We start from the raw sequence: 17,898 nt of genomic DNA on the forward strand, positions 1-17,898 counted from the left end.
TTCCTCCTTCCTCGTCTTGTGTCAGGATGTCCTTGTGCCGTTCTTATGTCTTTGAGTCCTCCTCTCCTCATGCCCTCTTACCCTTGTGTCCTTGTGCTTTCCTATTCTTGTTTCCTTGTGTCCCCTCGCCTTCCTGTCTTTGTGTCCTCCTATTCTCATGTCCTTCCTCATTGGTTTTTCGCCCCCTTGTGGCCACGTTCGAGGTCTACAGTCAGTCTGATTAAGAGTAAAAGTACACACTAAATCCACAAAGAAGTACACTTACATACTAAGTTCTTCACTAAAAGTTAATAATAGAAATAATATTTATATAATATAAATATAATACTAGAGATTTCATGTAAATCAGTTCAGAGCCAGTAGACGTAAACCAGTTCAGTTTTTCCAAACAAGGGCAACCTACACGGCGTTGTGGGGCCGAGACTGGGAGAGAAGGGGGGGTCTGAGGCGAGGGTCTTGGAGCCGCTGTTGATGGAGGGGACGTCCACGCCGGCAAACAGATGTCCGTCCATGCTGTTGACGCCAGCCATGTAGTCAACGCCAGTCGCATAGTGGAACAGCCGGCTGGGCTCCTCGGGGACGAAGTCGATCACCGGATCCAGCTCCAGAAGGTCCATGACCACACCGGCAGGGGGATGGAGATGGAGGTCGTTGAACGCGGTGAAGGTTAAGGGATGTCAATCAAGTCTTCTCACCCAGAATCAGCATCACATCGATCTTTCCCGCCATGGTGAGACCGACCGGGTCGCTCATCCTCAAACATGCCAACATCTGGTCCTCATCGGGTCTCCAGCAGCCGACCTTACGAGCAATCTGCAGAAACAGGGAGAAGGAGGAGGAGATGAAGGGGGTTATGGTGAGGAAGATGATGATGATGAAGATGATAAAGATGTGTTTATGGACCTTCTTGGCAAGGGACATGGGGTTCTTCTGTAGAGCCCAGGGACTGAGAGCTACTCCACACTGAGGGATCACCCTACGGAATAAGCCTTTACTGTGGGGGGGGGGGGGGGGGGGGCAGCATCAGAGGAGGAACAGGGACGAGTGGAGAGAGAGACATACAGAGAGAGGGAGAGAAAGACAGGGAGACAGACAGGGAGACAGACAGGGAGGGAAAGAGAGACCCCAGCTGCTTCAGCATTCAAAGTATTGTTCTCTGAATCTTTATGTCAACATCTTGTTCTTCAGCTTTAATCTTTACTCATTCCAACGCATTTTCTGCAGGAAATGCGTTGTCTAGTTGTTGGGATCCTTTGAAGCACAGTTACATGGGATTTGCATATGGATGCATATGGATGAGGAGGCGATCTATGCCGCCACATGCCGGTCTGAGATCAGTTCATGACCGACTGCTCCTGCCACTTTTCCATCTCAGTGTTAATGAGCAAACACAGTGATATAGAAGTGAATAAATATAAATAATGAGTATAAATATTGTCCTAGTACATTATACATTGAGTAGTATTCAGAGGTGTACTTGTACGGTCTCCCGCATTGTAATGTATTGTTTTTACTGTACGTCTCCTCAGAGGTAATGATTTGCTCCTTTAAGAAACTTGTTTTTCCTACTCTCTCCTGCGGCCCTGAACGCCCTGTGACGAGCAGGGACAGCTGCTGGGTGGGCGGGGCTTCGTGTTGCCCAACATGGCTGCGCCCTGCTCGGATCAACAGGTCTGAAGGTAACCGAGCGAACTTAACTTTGACTAAAGCGACCGTTCGTGTCCCGACACCGTGAGCTACCGGAGAACGTGGGCGGGAACACGGCGCCGTCCCTCCCGTTAGAAAACGTGCTAATCTCCACAACACACGGCACGCGGACGGGCTAGCTGCTGACACGTTAGCTTAGCATCCTGCTGCTGGCTACAAACCGATGCAAAGTTCAACCTGTTTATCGCTAATGCTTACCGTTAGCTTAGCGTCAACAAGAGCTTCCGGTGTCTGTCAAGTGTGTGACGTCACTCTATCTCACAACAGGGACGTCACAGAGAGAAAGATAACGTAACACACACAGTACTTTTACTAGGACTCCTACAATAGCCAGTGGAAGTAAACATATGGACATACGTACGTGTTCATGTTCTGTTCATTTGGTTAATTCTTGCATGTATATTTGTATCTTATTTTACTTTATCTTACTTTATTCTTGTATTGCACCAAGTTAACAAGTCAAATTCTTGTGTAACATGTATGGCATCAATGGCTTCTGGCCTCAGCACTGTACAAACGTACCTGCCTATTTCAAAGTATTTATTTTTATTAGTATTTTGTCAAGTAGCTTAAGTAAACATATTTATCATGAGAATGTTGAGTATTTATTTATGATTATGATGCATTAAGGCATTAGAGGTGACGCTTTTCGGGTTCGGGTCGGTTCGTCAGCGCCACCCCTCCCTATGGTTTTAATGGTTTAGCCCACTTTCAATTTAAAGTATCGGCCTGAACCTGAAATGACGCCCCTGCTGTAAGACATCCTCCGACCTTTGACCCTCACAGGAAAACTCCCCCCAAAAAACAAAAACCTTTTAATGGGTAAAAAAGGTAAGAACCCTCAGTGAGAGACAGGGGGGATGCGTCTGTGAGGGTGGAGACACGCGTCTGTGAGGGTGGAGACACGCGTCTGTGAGGGTGGAGACACGAGTCTGTGAGGGTGGAGACACGCGTCTGTGAGGGTGGAGACACGCGTCTGTGAGGGTGGAGACACGCGTCTGTGAGTGTGGAGACACGAGTCTGTGAGGGTGGAGACACGCGTCTGTGAGGGTGGAGACACGCGTCTGTGAGTGTGGAGACACGCGTCTGTGAGTGTGGAGACACGAGTCTGTGAGGGTGGAGACACGCGTCTGTGAGGGTGGAGACACGCGTCTGTGAGGGTGGAGACACGCGTCTGTGAGGGTGGAGACACGAGTCTGTGAGGGTGGAGACACGCGTCTGTGAGGGTGGAGACACGCGTCTGTGAGGGTGGAGACACGCGTCTGTGAGGGTGGAGACACGCGTCTGTGAGGGTGGAGACACGCGTTTGTGAGGGTGGAGACACGCGTCTGTGAGGGTGGAGACACGAGTCTGTGAGGGTGGAGACACGCATTTGTGAGGGTGGAGACACGCGTCTGTGAGTGTGGAGACACGAGTCTGTGAGGGTGGAGACACGCGTCTGTGAGGGTGGAGACACGCGTCTGTGAGGGTGGAGACACGAGTCTGTGAGGGTGGAGACACGCGTCTGTGAGGGTGGAGACACGAGTCTGTGAGGGTGGAGACACGCGTCTGTGAGGGTGGAGACACGCGTCTGTGAGGGTGGAGACACGCGTCTGTGAGGGTGGAGACACGCGTCTGTGAGGGTGGAGACACGAGTCTGTGAGGGTGGAGACACGAGTCTGTGAGGGTGGAGACACGCGTCTGTGAGTGTGGAGACACGAGTCTGTGAGGGTGGAGACACGAGTCTGTGAGGGTGGAGACACGCGTCTGTGAGGGTGGAGACACGCGTCTGTGAGTGTGGAGACACGAGTCTGTGAGGGTGGAGACACGAGTCTGTGAGGGTGGAGACACGCGTCTGTGAGGGTGGAGACACGCGTCTGTGAGGGTGGAGACACGCGTCTGTGAGGGTGGAGACACGCGTCTGTGAGTGTGGAGACACGAGTCTGTGAGGGTGGAGACACGCGTCTGTGAGGGTGGAGACACGCGTCTGTGAGGGTGGAGACACGCGTCTGTGAGGGTGGAGACACCAGTCTGTGAGGGTGGAGACACGCGTCTGTGAGGGTGGAGACACGCGTCTGTGAGGGTGGAGACACGCGTCTGTGAGTGTGGAGACACGAGTCTGTGAGGGTGGAGACACGCGTCTGTGAGGGTGGAGACACGCGTCTGTGAGTGTGGAGACACGCGTCTGTGAGTGTGGAGACACGAGTCTGTGAGGGTGGAGACACGCGTCTGTGAGGGTGGAGACACGCGTCTGTGAGGGTGGAGACACGCGTCTGTGAGGGTGGAGACACGCGTCTGTGAGGGTGGAGACACGCGTCTGTGAGGGTGGAGACACGAGTCTGTGAGGGTGGAGACACGAGTCTGTGAGGGTGGAGACACGAGTCTGTGAGGGTGGAGACACGAGTCTGTGAGGGTGGAGACACGAGTCTGTGAGGGTGGAGACACGCGTCTGTGAGTGTGGAGACACGAGTCTGTGAGGGTGGAGACACGAGTCTGTGAGGGTGGAGACACGAGTCTGTGAGGGTGGAGACACGCGTCTGTGAGTGTGGAGACACGAGTCTGTGAGGGTGGAGACACGAGTCTGTGAGGGTGGAGACACGCGTCTGTGAGGGTGGAGACACGCGTCTGTGAGGGTGGAGACACGCGTCTGTGAGGGTGGAGACACGCGTCTGTGAGTGTGGAGACACGAGTCTGTGAGGGTGGAGACACGCGTCTGTGAGGGTGGAGACACGCGTCTGTGAGGGTGGAGACACGCGTCTGTGAGGGTGGAGACACGCGTCTGTGAGGGTGGAGACACCAGTCTGTGAGGGTGGAGACACGCGTCTGTGAGGGTGGAGACACGCGTCTGTGAGGGTGGAGACACGCGTCTGTGAGGGTGGAGACACGCGTCTGTGAGTGTGGAGACACGCGTCTGTGAGGGTGGAGACACGCGTCTGTGAGTGTGGAGACACGCGTCTGTGAGTGTGGAGACACGCGTCTGTGAGTGTGGAGACACGAGTCTGTGAGGGTGGAGACACGCGTCTGTGAGGGTGGAGACACGCGTCTGTGAGGGTGGAGACACGCGTCTGTGAGGGTGGAGACACGCGTCTGTGAGGGTGGAGACACGCGTCTGTGAGGGTGGAGACACGAGTCTGTGAGGGTGGAGACACGCGTCTGTGAGGGTGGAGACACGCGTCTGTGAGGGTGGAGACACGCGTCTGTGAGGGTGGAGACACGAGTCTGTGAGGGTGGAGACACGCGTTTGTGAGGGTGGAGACACGCGTCTGTGAGGGTGGAGACACGAGTCTGTGAGGGTGGAGACACGCGTTTGTGAGGGTGGAGACACGCGTCTGTGAGTGTGGAGACACGAGTCTGTGAGGGTGGAGACACGCGTCTGTGAGGGTGGAGACACGCGTCTGTGAGGGTGGAGACACGAGTCTGTGAGGGTGGAGACACGCGTCTGTGAGGGTGGAGACACGCGTCTGTGAGGGTGGAGACACGCGTCTGTGAGGGTGGAGACACGCGTCTGTGAGGGTGGAGACACGCGTCTGTGAGGGTGGAGACACGAGTCTGTGAGGGTGGAGACACGAGTCTGTGAGGGTGGAGACACGCGTCTGTGAGTGTGGAGACACGAGTCTGTGAGGGTGGAGACACGAGTCTGTGAGGGTGGAGACACGCGTCTGTGAGGGTGGAGACACGCGTCTGTGAGGGTGGAGACACGAGTCTGTGAGGGTGGAGACACGCGTCTGTGAGGGTGGAGACACGAGAGGACGGAACAACACATTCAGGTCCATCGAATTATAATAAAACAATCAGAGTTGTGCTTTGGTGTAATACTCACGAGTCAAAGTTAAATGGGCAGAACATCCTTGTGAACCACACGTCACTGAAGGCATCAGTGTACATCCCATAATAGCCCTGTGTTTGTCTCCAGGTGTCCATCATGTCCAGCCAGCAGGTGAGTATCGGTGAGCTCTTGCTCTCATTGGACAGTCCGGAGCTGCAGGAGGCGGAGCAAGTCAGAGCAACTGTCAATCAACAGCTCAACACAGGTGAGTCTGGGCGTGTCTCCACCTGTCTCCACCTGTCTCCTCCTGTCTCCACCTGTCTCCACTCGTCTCCTCCTGTCTCCACCTGTCTCCTCCTATGTCCCCCTATGTCCACTCGTCTCCTCCTTATTTCTCTAAACGTTTTCTTGATGGACCTCATCTTCTCTCCCCGGCCGGATCGAACCAAACAGAAACTCACAGTGCAGGAAAAGCTGCAACTTAACAATAAAACAACAATTCATCAAAAAGAAAAGAAATAGTTTGTTCTCACAACCGCTCAATGTTCATTAAACGTAGAACACCTCTGCGCCATGTGACTCTCCCCCCACGCCCTCAAAGCAATGCATTGTGGGTAGTGAACACCCATCCCCCTGTTTCTCTCCCCTCAGACAGAGGAGGTGCGGTTGTGTCCTCTCTGGTTGAGTATTACGTGGACTCCTCTTCCTCCCAGGTGGTGCTCCTCCTCTCCTCCATCCGAGAGCCTCACCACAAGGTCAGCCTCCCTGACCCCTATTTGACCTCCGCTATTGATGGTGATGATGATGATGGTGATGGTGTTATTGATGGTGATGGTGTATTGATCCCAACCCCTCAGCCGCTGCTGGAGAAGCTCAATGAGTCTCTGAACCGACCCGGGTCCCGACTGGCGGGTCTGACCCTGCTGGGTCACCTGATCCGGAACCAGCCCCCCTGGGTTCATCACGTGAGCCGCTCGGCTCTGCTGCCCTCCCTGCTGCGCTGCCTCAAGGTACCGGTACTCGCCCCGGACTACCCGGACTAACTAAGTACTCATGCTAACTCCTCATGGGACTGTGTCCTCAGACTGAGACAGACGTGGTGGTCCTCATCACAGGAGTCCTGGTCCTCATCACCTTATTACCCATGATCCCTCAGGCCGGGAAACAACACATCTACGACTTCTTTGATGTGTTCGGACGCCTTGTTTCCTGGAGCCACAAAAACCCTGGTAAACAAGTCCACACAAGACAGACACACACAAGGACACAACGAGACAAACAAGTCCACACTTATCATTGTATCATATTTATATGTAAGATCATGAAATGTGATCCCTTCTCTTCACGTGAGTCACTGTGCTCCTCTTCCTCCCCTCAGGTCACGTGCCTGTGGAGCACCTGGTGCACCTCCATGCAGGTGTGTACTCTCTGTTCCACCGGCTCTACGGGATGTTCCCCTGCAACTTCATCTCCTACCTGAGGCTCCACTACAGCATGAAGGAGAACCTGGAGTCCTTCCAGGAGGTCGTCAAGGTGAGGGGGACTGGGACAGACCTGCAAGGACTAGGAGGGGCCAGGAAGGGCCAGGAGATACTGGGGGACCACAAGAGACCAGGGATGATGGTGTCAAAATCATTACATGGGACATTTATTAAATATTGTTTGCAAACAGGAGACACAAATACGAGTCATTTGTCTCAAAGGTCTTCTTCTTATTCCTAAGCCACAGTGTCTTTCCCTTGTGACTTTCTGTTTAGCTGGTGCACTTTATTTTTTATTTCATTTTTATTTCTCAACTTACTAACCCATAGCTTTAGCGTCCTAACCATATATTTTATTATATTTTCATCTTATTGCTGCACTATGTTGTCATTATTGTTCTTTCTGCCGTCAGGCACCAACCGCCAAGTCAAATTCCATCTCTGTCTGACACGTGATGGCAATAAAGCTTTGTTTGTCTCCATTTGTCTTCCACTCTACTGTCTGATTGTCTCTTTCTCCTCCGTCTGTCTCTCAGCCGATGTTGGAACATGTCAGGGTTCATCCAGAGTTGATCACAGGGACTCAGGACTATGAACTGGACCCGTCCAGGTGAGTCCACAAGTGAACCAAACCTGAACTGAATGATTTATTCAAATTAAGAAAGAAAACATGGATTTAAAAAAAGGTTATTGTGTGTGTCTCAGGTGGAGGTGTTATGAAGTCCATGACATCGTGATCGAGTGCTCCAGAGTGTCACTAGATCCTCTGGAGTCCTCCTGTGAGGAGGACATGTACTCTTTCATCAGAGACCCTCCTTCCTCGCCTCAACTCACCCTCAACTTCAGTCCTCCAAACAGAGAGATTCTCAGCAGCTCAGGTAACACACACACCTGGAGCCCAGGTAACACACACACCTGGAGCTCAGGTAACACACACACCTGGAGCCCAGGTAACACATACCTGGAGCTCAGGTAACACACACACCTGGAGCTCAGGTAACACACACACCTGGAGCTCAAGTAACACACACACCTGGAGCCCAGGTAACACATACCTGGAGCTCAGGTAACACAGACCTGGAGCTTAGGTAACACACACACCTGGAGCCCAGGTAACACACACACCTGGAGCCCAGGTAACACACACACACCTGGAGCTCAGGTAACACACACACCTGGAGCCCAGGTAACACACACACCTGGAGCCCAGGTAACACATACCTGGAGCTCAGGTAACACACACACCTGGAGCCCAGGTAACACACACACCTGGAGCCCAGGTAACACACACACCTGGAGCCCAGGTAACACACACACCTGGAGCTCAAGTAACACACACACCTGGAGCTCAGGTAACACACACACCTGGAGCTCAGGTAACACACACACCTGGAGCCCAGGTAACACATACCTGGAGCTCAGGTAACACACACCTGGAGCTCAGGTAACACACACACCTGGAGCTCAAGTAACACACACACATGGAGCCCAGGTAACACATACCTGGAGCTCAGGTAACACAGACCTGGAGCTCAGGTAACACACACACCTGGAGCCCAGGTAACACACACACCTGGAGCCCAGGTAACACACACACACCTGGAGCTCAGGTAACACACACACCTGGAGCCCAGGTAACACACACCTGGAGCCCAGGTAACACATACCTGGAGCTCAGGTAACACACACACCTGGAGCCCAGGTAACACACACACCTGGAGCCCAGGTAACACACACACCTGGAGCTCAAGTAACACACACACCTGGACACACACCTGGAGCTCAGGTAACACACACCTGGAGCTCAGGTAACACACACACCTGGAGCTCAAGTAACACACACACCTGGAGCTCAGGTAACACACACCTGGAGCTCAGGTAACACACACCTGGAGCTCAGGTAACACACACACCTGGAGCCCAGGTAACACACACACCTGGAGCTCAGGTAACACACACACCTGGAGCTCAGGTAACACACACACCTGGAGCTCAGGTAACACACACACCTGGAGCTCAGGTAACACACACACCTGGAGCTCAGGTAACACACACACCTGGAGCTCAGGTAACACACACACCTGGAGCTCAGGTAACACACACCTGGAGCTCAGGTAACACACACCTGGAGCTCAGGTAACACACACACCTGGAGCCCAGGTAACACACACACCTGGAGCTCAAGTAACACACACACCTGGACACACACCTGGAGCTCAGGTAACACACACCTGGAGCTCAGGTAACACACACACCTGGAGCTCAAGTAACACACACACCTGGAGCTCAGGTAACACACACCTGGAGCTCAGGTAACACACACCTGGAGCTCAGGTAACACACACACCTGGAGCCCAGGTAACACACACACCTGGAGCTCAGGTAACACACACACCTGGAGCTCAGGTAACACACACACCTGGAGCTCAGGTAACACACACACCTGGAGCTCAGGTAACACACACACCTGGAGCTCAGGTAACACACACACCTGGAGCTCAGGTAACACACACCTGGAGCTCAGGTAACACACACCTGGAGCTCAGGTAACACACACACCTGGAGCTCAGGTAACAAAGCTAATAACTGAGTTGAAGTTTGGGATATTGATTATTGATGGTTGTGATTGATAGGGAGTTCAGTTCTTCTGTCTGACCGTCTGACTTTGAATCAGCCGACACTCAGCAGCTCCTTCCTACAGGTATATGTCCTCCTAACTTCCTTCTTTCCTTCCTTTCCTTCCCTACCCTGCTTACGACCTATTTGTGTTCAGGCTGATGATGTCACATGGAGTCCCTCGTCTCCGTGTGGTTTGTCGACGCCCCCTCCAGAACCTGCTGCAGCAACCCCCCCCCCTCTGAGGAGGTCTGCCTCTATGTCAGGTGAGTCCCTTATTATGTTATGTTTTGTGATGAGCTTATTCATTTTTAACCTTTTTTGACATATCTATACACACAGCTTAGATATTTAGTACTTGCTTGATTGTAGAAAATCTGTAGTATTATTATACCATTTCTTACGAACTCAAACAGACATTTAGGGGAAAGCAAATGGTTTTATTCCTTTGAGGTTTCTCTGAACGTCCCCAAAGTTCTTTGATGTCTTCTTCCTCTGTGTTTCTCCTGGACCACGAGGATCCTCGTCAGTAGGACCATGCAAAGTGAAACACTGTTCTTAAACTGTCTTCAGGTGTGAAATGTCCGTCATCAGCCACCGTCCCAGCAACACCACTGACTAAAGAAATCCAAGATGGCCGTCACAACAATGATCAGGTGAGACCAGGAGGACCGCAGGTAGACGTGATGCTCTGTTGTCCTCACTGGGTTTTTTATTGTGAAGGAGTCTCTTTCCTCACAGGTGAAGCTGGTCCCACAGCTGGAGGCGTCGTCTACTCAGCCAATCTCAGAGCTGGAGGCAAGAGGCCACAGTGATGTCATCAATGACATCAGGGAAGGTGCGTTGACCAGTTGGAGCTTTCAGCCACATCGAGAGGAGCGTAGTGTTTGATCTTTTATGTTCCTCTCGGTTTCTCGCAGACGTCCGTCAGCAGCACTCCTCCACCTCCTCTGAGCCGTTCCTCCTCACCTCCACTCCTCGTCGTGAGGAGGCGCCCCCCTCCCATCCGGGCTCTGTCTCACTCTGCTTCACCCCCCAGGGGTCAGAGGATCGAGGCCCCGCCCCTCCGTACGAGCTCCTGTTTGAGCTGGCTCTGCCACGAGCCGCCATGCTCTTTGTTGGGAGGATGACCCAGGTGAGCTGGTACCAGGTACCAGGTGTATATCTACACAACATATATCCAGCAATGCATTCCTTTACTCAACACATAATAGAGATATATTTAAACGCCATGTCAACCAATAATCACACCTTTTTATTAAATTGGAGCAATTAATAGTTGTGGATTGCTGACATTATTATTACATTATCATTAAATAATTGTTGATAGTGATAGAAGTGTATTCATCAAGAAACATTTGTATAAAACTTGTGAGAAACCATAATTACGAAATCAGAGAACATGGAATTTTGCCTTCAGCTAAAATACTTTGTTCCAGCTGCTAATTGACTGATTTAAATGATACAATGACCTCATCCAGCAGATCAAAGTGGCCCAATATGTAGCTGATCACAGCCTTTGTGTCCTGCAGGAGGCTCTGGAGAGAGGAGCAGCAGCAGCAGGAGGAGGAGGAGGAGCAGGAAGAGGAGGAGGAGAGGAGGAAACCTCCATCTCTCCTCTGGAGGTTTTGGATCAGTTGATTGTCCACGGACAGGACGTCCATGAGCACCTCAGCAGAAGGTGAGACTGTTACCAAGGAGCCGCAGGGCTGTAAATAAGACACACACACATAATAATGTAATAATGTGTGTGTGTGTGTGTGTGTGTGTGTGTGTGTGTGTGTGTGTGTGTGTGTGTGTGTGTGTGTCTCAGGTTGTCAGCAGGGAACAAGTCGATGGATCGGAGTCATTTTGGAGGTAAACAGCAGGGCATGAAAACCAAAGGTACCAGAAACTAACAGTGATGTCACTCATGATTCAGCTCATTAACATAATCATTAACGTGTCATTAGCATGACGTACAAAGGAGTCCCCTCGTTTTCATATCTCACATCATTAACACCAGTTAGCTCGTTCGAATGGTTACAGAAAGTAAAACTAAGAATATTGTGTGTGTGTGTGTGTGTGTGTGTGTGTGTTAGGCCCCGCCCAGGGGGAGGACCTTCAGTCCCTGAGGAGTCAGCTTTTGCTGGTCCACAGTCAGCTGCAGTACGAACGCTTCAAACGTCAGCAGCACGCTGTCAGGAACCGCCGTCTGCTGCGGAGGGTCATCAACTCCACCGCGCTGGAGGAGCACGCCGTTGCCATGGTAACTCGTCGTCAAAACACAGCGCGGTCTCAAGAGCACGTTACTGTGGAGGGTGGTGATATCTACGTGTGAACATCCCACAGAAGGGTCAGCTGAGCCTCCAGGACGAAGAGATTCGCTCCCTGAAGTCGAGTCTGCAGGACGAACACACACGCTACACACAACTACAGCACGACACACACACACACACCACCAAGCTGCACACGCACAACCAACAGCTGCTGCTGCAGCACCGGGACGAGCAGAGAGACAAGCAGAGACTCGAGGTACTTTACACACTGACACACGCACCCTGCCATGTGATTGGCTGTTTAAAACCACCTGTGCTGTGATTGGCTGTTATAGAGTGAGCTCCAGGAGCATCAGAGTAGGTTGAAGGACCTGGAGGCGGAGCTTCAGAAGGCCAATAACGAGGCTTACAATGCCGAACACCAGCTGACCGAGCTGTCACTCAAGGTAGGAGGAGAAATGGTGTTCATGTGTGTAGTTGTGTGTTCCTGTGTGTAGTTGTGTGTTCATGTGTGTAGTTGTGTGTTCCTGTGTGTAGTTGTGTGTTGCTGTGTGTAAGCCTGTGTGACTGTGTGTAGTTGTGTAGCAGTGAGCAGCTGCAGCAGCAGATCTTCTTGTTGAACCAGCAACTCGTCCTGCTGAGAGACACCAACAGAGCTCTGTGTGAGCAGCTGGAGGCCGGAGACACACACCGTCGCACTGTGAGGACACACACACACACACACACACACAAGCTCACCACTAAACTGGAGACTAATTGCTTTGGAATTCAATTAAATGCGTCCGTTGTAATCAAGGATCGCTAATTAGCATTAGCATTAGTTTTGATCATCTCCCGCAGTAGAACGATGGACCTGTTGGTGCCGCTCTGTAGAACCTACGGATCCCATTTGGTTCCAAAACACCGCGGCGTTGGTGGTCCGACGTGAGAAGGACTTGCAGGGCGATAAGCCACGCCCCCTCTCCCATTCATGCAAAGTGACTAGAACGTAGTCAAAGTTTGGTGTCATCGCACCATTAGAATATAACTAAAAGAGTATTATAACATCTGGTGTTGTAGTGGACATGATGTCATAAGGAGAGCTGTTCTATTCTCTAATGCTAAAGAAAGGAGCCTCAATGCTCCTTTAGGAACCACTGGACCTTCCTTTACCAAAGGGGAGCAGATTATTGCGTCCCACATCTTTAGATAGTGACGTGTCATTGGTCCGTTCGTAGAAGCGTAGATCATGTGACTAACGTTATCGTGACTCATGTATGTTAATAAAGTTTTCCTTTGAAGCTGCTTGTTAGTGTCGTCTTCATGACTCACACTGTAAGGACACCTGAAGGCATCTCAGAGGCTTCTTTGTGACGTTGTCTCCATGTGTTGGTCAGGAGGCTTCCATGCTGCAGTGCACCGTGGGTAACGAGTACCAGCGGCTGAAGGACAGCGACGTCCAGCAGAGGCAGAAGCTGGAAGCAGCCAATCACAGGATAGCAGAGCTGGAGAACCAGCTGGCCAAGAAGGAACAGCTGATCCTGGATCACAAGAAGCTCCTGGAGGACACCAAGGCCCAGGGCAGGTCAGATCCAGTTAGTCATGTGACAGTTATTCAATATGTACAGAATAACAGACTGAAAATACAAAGTGAATAATAAGAACATGACTTTTAGTCAATTTAAAAGTGATAGTTCCACAGTGGGAGGTAAACAGGAAGTATTTCTGTGAGAGATGGTGTGTGGAGATGGAGTTGAGAAGAAGCAGCCCTGAGTGAGCCCTCGTTGTTGCAGGGGGGGTCTGTCTGCCTGTGAGAGCCGCTGTGCGTCTTTGAGGAGAGTCGCCCAGACGCTGCAGACCGAGATGCTGCACCTGTACAGCCAGATTCACCTGGACGCACACGCGGACCTCAGGTAGTTCACATCATTTGATGATGTCACTGATGAGGTCACTGATGAGGTCATGTAATGCCATCCCTCTCGCCCTTAGGCCAAATGGCGCCAGCGTCGCCTTGCCAGCTCCTCAGGACGGCCACAAGCCCCGCCCTTCTTCTGGTACAATGAACGGCGTCGCTGAGACCCTTTCCTCCTCCCCTCTGTACCTCCCGCCCTGCTCGTCCTCCCCCATCGACTCCCACTTGGCTGTTGGCTCCTTCCTGGAGCAGCGCGCGCGGCAGCTGTTCAGACCGGCCGAGGAGGAGGAGGAGGAGCCAGTAGAAGAGGAGGAGGAGCCAGTAGAAGAGGAGGAGGAGGAGCAGGAGGCCCAGCCAGACAGCCCTCCTCTGGGTCAGGAGGCAGAGATCCTCCTTGCAGGGAGTCTTCAGACAGAGGCCCCCAGCAAGACCTCCTCTGGGCCTCCTGGAGACCTGACGCTCGCTGTACGACAGAGGAGGCACGAACTCAGCATCATGGACTACGACGAGATACTGAGGGGGGAGGACCACTGATGGAGGGTGGAGGGATGAAGGAGGGAGGATAGAGGGATGGAGATGGCATGATGAGTCAAACGGAGGTGGAGATCAAAGCAACGGCTCCAGTTGTTAGCAGGCTACCGCTAACTAGCTACAGGACCTCCATTCGCACCCTATAATAAAACAACAACTTTCTGAAACACTAAAAGTAGAAACGCTCGACCTAACTGCTAACATGCTACGTTACATGCTTTGGTTTTTAGAATCATTAAACAGAACAGGAATTTGACTTTTGGCCAACATTATATTGGTTCTTATTCACTGTTAAATTCATTAAAACTTTTACAGATAAAATGAACAATTCTATAGTTAATTATTGTTTTGTTTTGGTAAAAGCACGGGCTACATCCCAGCTAACACGAACATGCTAACATTGCCTTGTTAGCTAACAGTGCTTAAACCTCTGCTACATTGGAATCGACATGTTGCTCTGAACTTGTTTTCTTGCTACCAAAGAGCCCGAGTTAAGCTAACCCCCCCCCCCATGGCTCCTTAAACGAGTTATCACTGCTAAGCTAGGTTAGCTTGTGACGTCACTGCCCATTTAAACCAAAGACTCCTCGCTGACTGTTTCCTCGTCAGCTGATTGGACGAATGTTAAACTGTGAAATAAAGACGTGTAAAACCTCTGAAGTCTGATCAGTTATTGGTTACTTATTTAACTGCAGTGTTCTAGCCTCACGGTGTCTGTAGAGGTCATCAGTAATGATTGATTACTCCTTTCTGCATCCTGGTCGCGTCACGGTTCTCCGTTGCTAGGCGACGCCAGAAGAGACGTGTGCACCACGCGCGCTGATGACGCTCTTCCCTAACAACCAGCAAACTCTCGCTTAGCAACCGGCTCGTTAAACAGGTGAGGCTGTTAGTGTTCCTCCGTTTCTACAACTAACGATGTAATGCTACGTTACATAAAGCATTTTACCGTGTTAACGTAATACTGTGTTAACGTAATACTGTGTTAACGTAATACTTTGTTAACGTAATACTTTGTTAACGTAATACTGTGTTAACGTAATACTGTGTTAATGTAATACTGTGTTAACGTAATACTGTGTTAACGTAATACTGTGTTAACGTAATACTGTGTTAATACTGTGTTCACGTAATACTGTGTTAATACTGTGTTAACGTAATACTGTGTTAACGTAATACTGTGTTAATGTAATACTGTGTTAACGTAATACTGTGTTAACGTAATACTGTGTTAATACTGTGTTCACGTAATACTGTGTTAATACTGTGTTAACGTAATACTGTGTTAACGTAATACTGTGTTAATACTGTGTTAACACAGACTAGTGTCCCCGTTTGCGGTTTCTGAAAGTGATGCGTTCACGGTCCTCCTGACAAGGCAGCACTGTGTTTTCCGGTCCTCTTGATGGATGACTCGGTGAGACCCCTGAGGGTTCCTCCTCACGTGGCCGCCTACGCAGACCAGCACAACGTCTCTCACCTGATGCAGGTAGGACAGAACCGCGCTGCACACCTGAGCTGCTGACACGGGCGGGAGGACCTCACCTGTGTGTCTGTCTCTGTCTGTCTCTGTCTGTCTCTCTCTCAGAGCATGCTCTCCAGTCTGCTGGTCCATCAGCCCGAGGATCCGATCCGGTACCTGATCCGGCTGCTGCAGACGGGCAGCGTGGGCAGTAAGTCGGGGGGCGGGGTCTCCACCAGATGGAGCTGTGACGCTACTTCCTGTTTGTCATCAGATAAAGACGTTTTAATAAAGTATTCATCCTGTTTATGCTGAGAAGATATTCCTAATTACATGGAAATAAGATTGTCCACATTTAATTAACATTATGTGTGTCTGCTCAGTCCCCAAGGTTCTGGTCCTCGCTCCTCCAGATGTTGGTGCACACCTCCTGGTGAGTTTTACTTTATGTTCTTGTCTGTGTTGTGACATTTCAGCGAGAAGCCTTTTATAATATCCATCTATAGTTGGGATAGTTTAGGCTTCTTTTACCAACATTTCTGATACGTCATCTCATCTTCGTCATGTCGGACCGATACGATAGTATTAAATAACTATAACGAGAACACATTGCAACGCGAGGAACCAGAGAGCAGATCGTCCTCAGTCCAACGGGGATGAGGAAAGAAACAAGAAAACCAACAATGTTGGAGTGTCTCCATCTGTTAAGAGAGGAAGATTCTTTGCCACAATATAAAAGCGGGTTTAATTAAAAATAAGTGTCGGTGTGATGAATGGAGGAACCAAATGTCAACCATGTAGGTTTGAGATTAGTTTTCCTTTAAAACCACTCCGAGCAAAATGTAAGTTAATCCCATGATGTCTTTTGTAAAAGAACAAATTCTGAAAACGGCAAAAATGACCAAAAACTTGGACAAAATGGACATTGGACATGTACTGTTTGGCCCTCTTCTTGAATGCTGGAGCACTAACATGTTTAGATCTTCACCACCCCTGATATGCATGCAGGATGTGCAGAGTTCCACACTTCGTCATCACTTCTTCTTTGGTGGTTGTTGTCGTCCTTCAGGCCAAAGAGCTGAGTGCTGAGCTGAGAGCTGTCCATGTGACCACAGAGAGCTTACTGGATGACCAATCAGAGCCGAGCCCCACAGAGGTAGAACAACACACACACACACACGTACACACAGCCGTTTTTCAGCCTCCTGCTGACACACACACAAGAACCTGTGTATGTGTATTGTGTGTCTATAGATATTTGTGTTCAAGCGTGTATGCGTGTCTGTGTCTTCAGGAGCTTCCTACTGATCACATGGTTGGACAGATTCATCAGCGACTGAATGAGATTGACTGCTTCAGCAGAGTAAGACTATCTAACAGAACACAGTGTTTGATGATGATTCAGAGCTGTGTCCACTGTAAACACCTCTGGGCTTAGCTGACCCCCCTGTCTCACTGCTCTGGCTGCTGCTGTATCGTACTACGATTCCCAGCAGGCCGAGCAGCGTGTCGCAACTCAACGGAATCAGCTGATCAAAGAGACGTGACAGCTGTCACATCACAGGTGTTATTTTAACTGGAGCGCGTCCTCTCTGCTGCTCCTCATTAGTATCACATCGTAATTCTTGTCAGTGCTGCTGTATGATCAGTTTAAGAGAATAAGAAGAGCATGAAGCTGCTGTAAACAACAACAACAACAACAACAAGCACACAGCCACACTAACCCGTCTGAGTGAGTGTCTGCCCTCTGTTCAAGTCGTCCTACTGGTCACATGGTAGATCTAGGGTACGTCAAGGTGGTCCTAATGTTCCTTTAAGAAGGGTTGTAAGACGCGGCATATGACAAAAATAGCATCATAGCGTGTGTGTGTGTGTGTGTGTGTGTGTGTGTGTGTGTGTGTGTGTGTGTGTGTGTGTGTGTGTGTGTGACACTTTCATCTGGTAATGGCGGTTATGGCCGCAGGCTAAACTCATCACACACTCACCAGGGACTGTGTGTGTGAGACGTCTCTGTCTTCAGTCTGTCAGTGTGAGAGCAGAGAGGAGGATGATTGGCAGCTCCCATCAGGACCCGCCTCATCCTGTCACATGAAGCACTTTCTGTACCTGTTTGTGTGTGTCTCTCTGATTTCAAGTCTTCTTCATTACTGCAGATGTTCATTGTTGGAGTGCTGAATCTGTTTCTTCATCTCCTTTATATAATATCC

The 17,898-nt window shown here is 50.6% G+C and overlaps 2 protein-coding genes and 1 long non-coding RNA gene across 7 annotated transcripts in view; 2 read left to right on the forward strand and 1 right to left on the reverse strand.

The window, feature by feature from the left end:
* Window positions 1-3: 3 nt before the first annotated feature.
* Window positions 4-5,593, reverse strand: LOC134129103 (uncharacterized). The gene is made up of 4 exons (XR_009956292.1): window positions 5,507-5,593; window positions 904-994; window positions 404-813; window positions 4-216 (listed from the first exon to the last, which is right to left on the reverse strand). It is a non-coding gene; the product is annotated as an uncharacterized LOC134129103 (long non-coding RNA).
* LOC119225162 (hamartin-like) lies at window positions 1,207-14,885 on the forward strand. Of its 2 annotated transcripts, none has more exons than XM_062562663.1 (22): window positions 1,207-1,679; window positions 5,600-5,717; window positions 6,104-6,207; window positions 6,310-6,462; window positions 6,537-6,681; window positions 6,831-6,985; window positions 7,470-7,543; window positions 7,639-7,811; window positions 9,567-9,634; window positions 9,707-9,815; window positions 10,123-10,205; window positions 10,291-10,387; window positions 10,470-10,684; window positions 11,082-11,230; window positions 11,363-11,433; window positions 11,631-11,797; window positions 11,881-12,063; window positions 12,143-12,253; window positions 12,385-12,507; window positions 13,184-13,371; window positions 13,580-13,699; window positions 13,776-14,885. In XM_062562663.1, the coding sequence occupies exons 2-22, from the start codon at window positions 5,609-5,611 to the stop codon at window positions 14,230-14,232; spliced, it is 3,054 nt and encodes a 1,017-aa protein (XP_062418647.1). In that variant the 5' UTR covers window positions 1,207-1,679; window positions 5,600-5,608; the 3' UTR covers window positions 14,233-14,885. The 2 variants fall into 2 exon arrangements, with proteins under 2 accessions (XP_062418647.1, XP_062418648.1); XM_062562664.1 differs by having other exon boundaries at window positions 11,363-11,406.
* A 108-nt stretch (window positions 14,886-14,993) lies between these two features.
* Window positions 14,994-17,898, forward strand: part of ak8 (adenylate kinase 8) — a 7,261-nt gene continuing 4,356 nt past the window's right edge. For 3 of the 4 annotated variants that reach the window (XM_062562666.1, XM_062562665.1, XM_062562668.1), the window contains exons 1-6: window positions 14,994-15,109; window positions 15,551-15,718; window positions 15,818-15,902; window positions 16,075-16,124; window positions 16,761-16,847; window positions 16,986-17,054. In XM_062562666.1, coding sequence (XP_062418650.1) covers window positions 15,635-15,718; window positions 15,818-15,902; window positions 16,075-16,124; window positions 16,761-16,847; window positions 16,986-17,054 — 375 coding nt within the window. In that variant the 5' untranslated portion in view covers window positions 14,994-15,109; window positions 15,551-15,634. The remainder of the gene's footprint in view (window positions 15,110-15,550; window positions 15,719-15,817; window positions 15,903-16,074; window positions 16,125-16,760; window positions 16,848-16,985; window positions 17,055-17,898) is intronic. The other variant, XM_062562667.1, reaches the window with a different exon arrangement.

This window comes from Pungitius pungitius, chromosome 5 (genome assembly GCF_949316345.1).
Source record: "Pungitius pungitius chromosome 5, fPunPun2.1, whole genome shotgun sequence".
Taxonomy (NCBI): Eukaryota; Metazoa; Chordata; class Actinopteri; order Perciformes; family Gasterosteidae; genus Pungitius; species Pungitius pungitius.

Bases quoted from the DNA above. Each gene is read 5' to 3' on its own strand.
- LOC119225162 (XM_062562663.1), top strand. From the start codon at position 5,609: ATGTCCAGCCAGCAGGTGAGTATCGGTGAGCTCTTGCTCTCATTGGAC. The intron at 11,231-11,362 runs GTGAGACTGTTA...TGTGTGTCTCAG, and splicing joins CATGAGCACCTCAGCAGAAG to GTTGTCAGCAGGGAACAAGT. The intron at 13,372-13,579 runs GTCAGATCCAGT...TCGTTGTTGCAG, and splicing joins GACACCAAGGCCCAGGGCAG to GGGGGGTCTGTCTGCCTGTG.